Source organism: Bidens hawaiensis, unplaced genomic scaffold, assembly GCF_021521415.1.
Source record: "Bidens hawaiensis isolate Kalapana, Puna unplaced genomic scaffold, B.hawaiensis_p1.1 tig00002125_1, whole genome shotgun sequence".
NCBI lineage: Eukaryota > Viridiplantae > Streptophyta > Magnoliopsida > Asterales > Asteraceae > Bidens > Bidens hawaiensis.
This window is the reverse complement of record NW_027491113.1, coordinates 1,380,627-1,384,459: the sequence shown is the minus strand read 5'-3', so window position 1 is coordinate 1,384,459 and position 3,833 is coordinate 1,380,627. Positions and strand designations below refer to the sequence as shown.

Genomic DNA, 3,833 nt, shown 5'->3' with positions numbered 1-3,833 from the left:
GAATAACAACCACCCACTTATAGACTTATAGTTATAGTCAATATTGTAAAACTCGTCATACGCTAGTCGGACGGTAGGGTATGAACTAGAATTAATCAGATTTGAATTTATATGTAACGTTTTGTATTTCTTGATATTACGGTTAAAAGAAATAATACACACATCAAGAAAGCTATATTATGCAGTAGCATTCTAGTTTTACAATAAACTTGCCCACCATATTAATCTGTCAACCCGATTCGATTAACCCCTTCGATTAAAGATTAGATTATACATAATCAAGAAACCTGGTCGGCCCATTTTTCTCCCCATTCCATGATGTTCTTATAAACCCCATCAAACCCTTCTCCCCACACAAAATTCTCTCTCTACTTCTATTTCTATTCCTTCTCACATCATCCACTCTCACTCAACACTCTTTGCTTCTCTCTCTAAAACACACATTTTTCATGGTTTTCATAACCCAAATCAGCTTGTGATTCATGGGCCTGATCTCTCTCCACCAACACATGATTGTTATTCTAATCACTTGCTTTTTTAGACACAAGCCCCATCTCCCAATCATCATCTAACTTTGACCCAAAGTCAAATTTCAAAATTCAAGAAACTCATAATAAAACAATGGAGGGTGGAATTATGTTTCAAGCTTTGCTTCAAAACCAAACCCTTGGTTTCTCTTCTGATGGGTTTGATTCAAACCCATGGCCTTCCAACTCATTTCATGGTAAATAACACTAACTATATATGTATTTTTCTTATTTTTAACACCAAACAGTAGCGATGTGATCCGATATAAATGAAATTAACATGTTTATATTCTTTTTAAATTTTAAAGGAGAGTAATATAGTTTAAATACTGTAGAGTAACATAGTATAATTACTTTTGTTATAACATAATTACCCATTGGTTTCCAACTTATGGTAATTATTTAATCCTATATATTTTTCTTATTTTTAACAAAAAAAAAACCTGTATGGATCAAAAACAATTAAAAGTAATTAACTTAGTAAACGGAGAGAAGATAAGCAGAGTAATTATTATTAGTCTACGGTTTTGAAGTAGCTAAATAAAAATTGCACTCATTATAGTATGGATGAGCTCGGTGCTGGTACCGTAAATATCGATCAGAAATACCTAAAAAATGGGTAGGGGTACCGAAGACAAAAATTCAGTAAAATACTGGTACCGAACCATATTATACAGATCCCGTAACTTAAAAAAGCTCCAGTACCCGACACCATTTTGTTCATCTCTATTCTCTAAGTCATAGCATAAAACGCTAGTTATTTGTACGTTTATTACGTTAAGAGCTATCGAAACACGAAAACAATATATAACTAACAAACAAACAAACGTAAAATAATCTAATTTTTATATGTATGTGACAGGAGATCAAGTGAGCAGAAAGAAGTCAGTTTCCGAGCAACAAGAAAAGGAGTACAATTCGGATGAGGACTACGAAATCGGTTTCCGGCAACCGGAGAAGAAAAGGCGGCTGACAGTTGATCAAGTTCAGTGTCTTGAAAAGAGTTTTAAACAGGAAAATAAGCTTGAACCGGAGAGGAAGCTTCAGCTTGCGAAAGAGATTGATTTGCAGCCGAGACAGGTTGCGATTTGGTTTCAGAATCGCCGCGCCCGCTGCAAGACCAAACAGCTTGAAAAGGATTACGAGAGCTTGAATTCGAGTTACGATAAACTTAAATTGGAGTTTGATTCACTCCAAAAATACAATGACAAGCTGAAACAAGAGGTATATGATGGTAATATTTGCGTTTGTTAATGTATTATGAAGGGTTAGGCTATACGCACACCAGTTAGATATTTATAACTTTATAAAAATAAAATAAGATTTCGTACGAGCTGTTATACGGATGGTATGCAAAAGTTATACAGTCCGTCTAATATTATTGGACTGTACAACTTTACTTAAACTGACTTATGTGACATGGTGTGTGACTTGTGTATCTTTAGTAGCAAGTGTTTCATGATTATACGTTTGTAGGCTTTAATATATATATATTTTTTTGTTCACATACAGGTTCAAATGCTCAAAGAAAAGTTACATGGAAGGGAGATAATGGAAAACGATTCAACCCCAAATGAATTCCCCTCAGAAGAATTGGATTCAAATGTTGAAGAAACAAATCCAAATCAAGTTTCAATTCATACATGGAGCAATGAGCCAAACGTGTTGATTTGCAAGCAAGAATATGCGAATTCGGTCTCGACAAAGAGTGACATAATCGACTCTTATAGCCCCGACGGAAACCATTCTTCATTTCTAGAGCCTTGTGACTCATCAAACGTATTTGAGAATCAATCAGATTTTTCACAAGACGAAGAAGATAATCTGACTATTCTTAGGTGTCCAAAGATCGAATATGAGCCATATATCGACGCTACTGAGGGTTCTTTAGAATACACTATGAACAATGAATCATTTTGGCCTTGGTCTTAAACGCGTTGATTGTTGATGGGGTTTGATTAAGATTCGGTAACACTTTTGGTTTGATCGAGATTTCAGGTCAATCGTTCGTTGGAGCAAAGTGTCATGAACCGTCGAAACAAATCACCCCACAACAAAGGGTAGCTTTTAGCTGTTTCCTTACGAATTTTCTCTAGTTGTGATCAAATCCCATGATATTCCTAGGCATTGATCAATCTTATGTAGGATGCCAATAAAAATGTTGTTTTCATATTTAATCATACATAATATATTATATAAGATGTTTTTCTTGTTTGTGTAATTTTGTAGTTATTTACCTTGCCAATTTTTCGTTTGATTTGAATAACGAATCATGTGCCTAAAAATGTTTGAAACACATATACCACTGATTCCTCCTAGCAGAGGTTACAATCTAGAATCTTGTTCCTACTAGTTTTCTATCATACTCACTTAATGAAAATTGTAATTTTCCTAATTTCCTTGATTAATACATTGAGGACGGTGTTTTAAAAACCGGATCATATCATGTATTTTTTTTATTACTTTTGAGTTGAAGTTCTTTTTATGAAATTATAATGTTAACTAGTTGAACCATCTTGTTGGACCGATTGTACCATTTCTAAGGCTAAGGCCAACCTGATAGTGATACGGTTAGAAAACTGATTTTTAAAACACTAAGAGGATGGTGATTATAAGGAAATAAGAAATTACTACACAACTAAAACAGAGCTTATACTTTTGGAGAGTGTTGTCTTTTGTGTCGGCGTATTTAAGTTCTTATACCAAAAAATGTAATAAACTAAATTGGCCAACTTAGTCATAATGTTTTTTCACTCGTGGTTGTAGGAATATTTTAGTGGCATTAGACTTCACATTATCACATATGAAATGAAATGAAATGAAATCGAATATAACTAGTTTTATATCAAACCAAATATTCTTGGTTATTCACTTACTATAATATGTATTGAAAGTTTAATATTGTTGAATTCATTATATTATATATTTACCAAATTATTCTAACTATAGCAAGACAATAAAAAACTATAATAAAAAACAATTGTTGAAAAATAGACTATTAATATATTTATTTAATGGCATATGACAACATAGTTTTGAAATGTAGCAAAAAAAAGGTGTGAAGAAAATGAGGGCTACTTATGCAAGGTCAAGTTCTATGAATGCTTCACTTGAATATATATTTTTTCTAACAAAGAAAATGACATTTGCCTAATAAACTCTGTTCATTGTGTTGACGTCTTTCATTTTAGTGATTTTTTTAAAATTAGTTTATGAAATATTTATTGAAATAAAATCATGGCGGATGATCTAGTCATTTCTGTAATTGGGTTATACATTTTTTATTCTGTTCGAAAATTCACAATG

At 32.6% G+C, this 3,833-nt stretch overlaps 1 protein-coding gene across 1 annotated transcript; it reads left to right on the top strand.

The window, feature by feature from the left end:
* Positions 1-402: 402 nt before the first annotated feature.
* On the top strand, positions 403-2,570 carry LOC143608017 (homeobox-leucine zipper protein HAT5-like). Its single transcript, XM_077083240.1, has 4 exons — positions 403-490; positions 524-724; positions 1,390-1,751; positions 2,040-2,570. Exons 2-4 carry the CDS (start codon positions 622-624, stop codon positions 2,457-2,459), a joined length of 885 nt encoding a protein of 294 aa, XP_076939355.1. The 5' UTR covers positions 403-490; positions 524-621; the 3' UTR covers positions 2,460-2,570.
* The last annotated feature ends 1,263 nt before the right edge of the window (positions 2,571-3,833 follow it).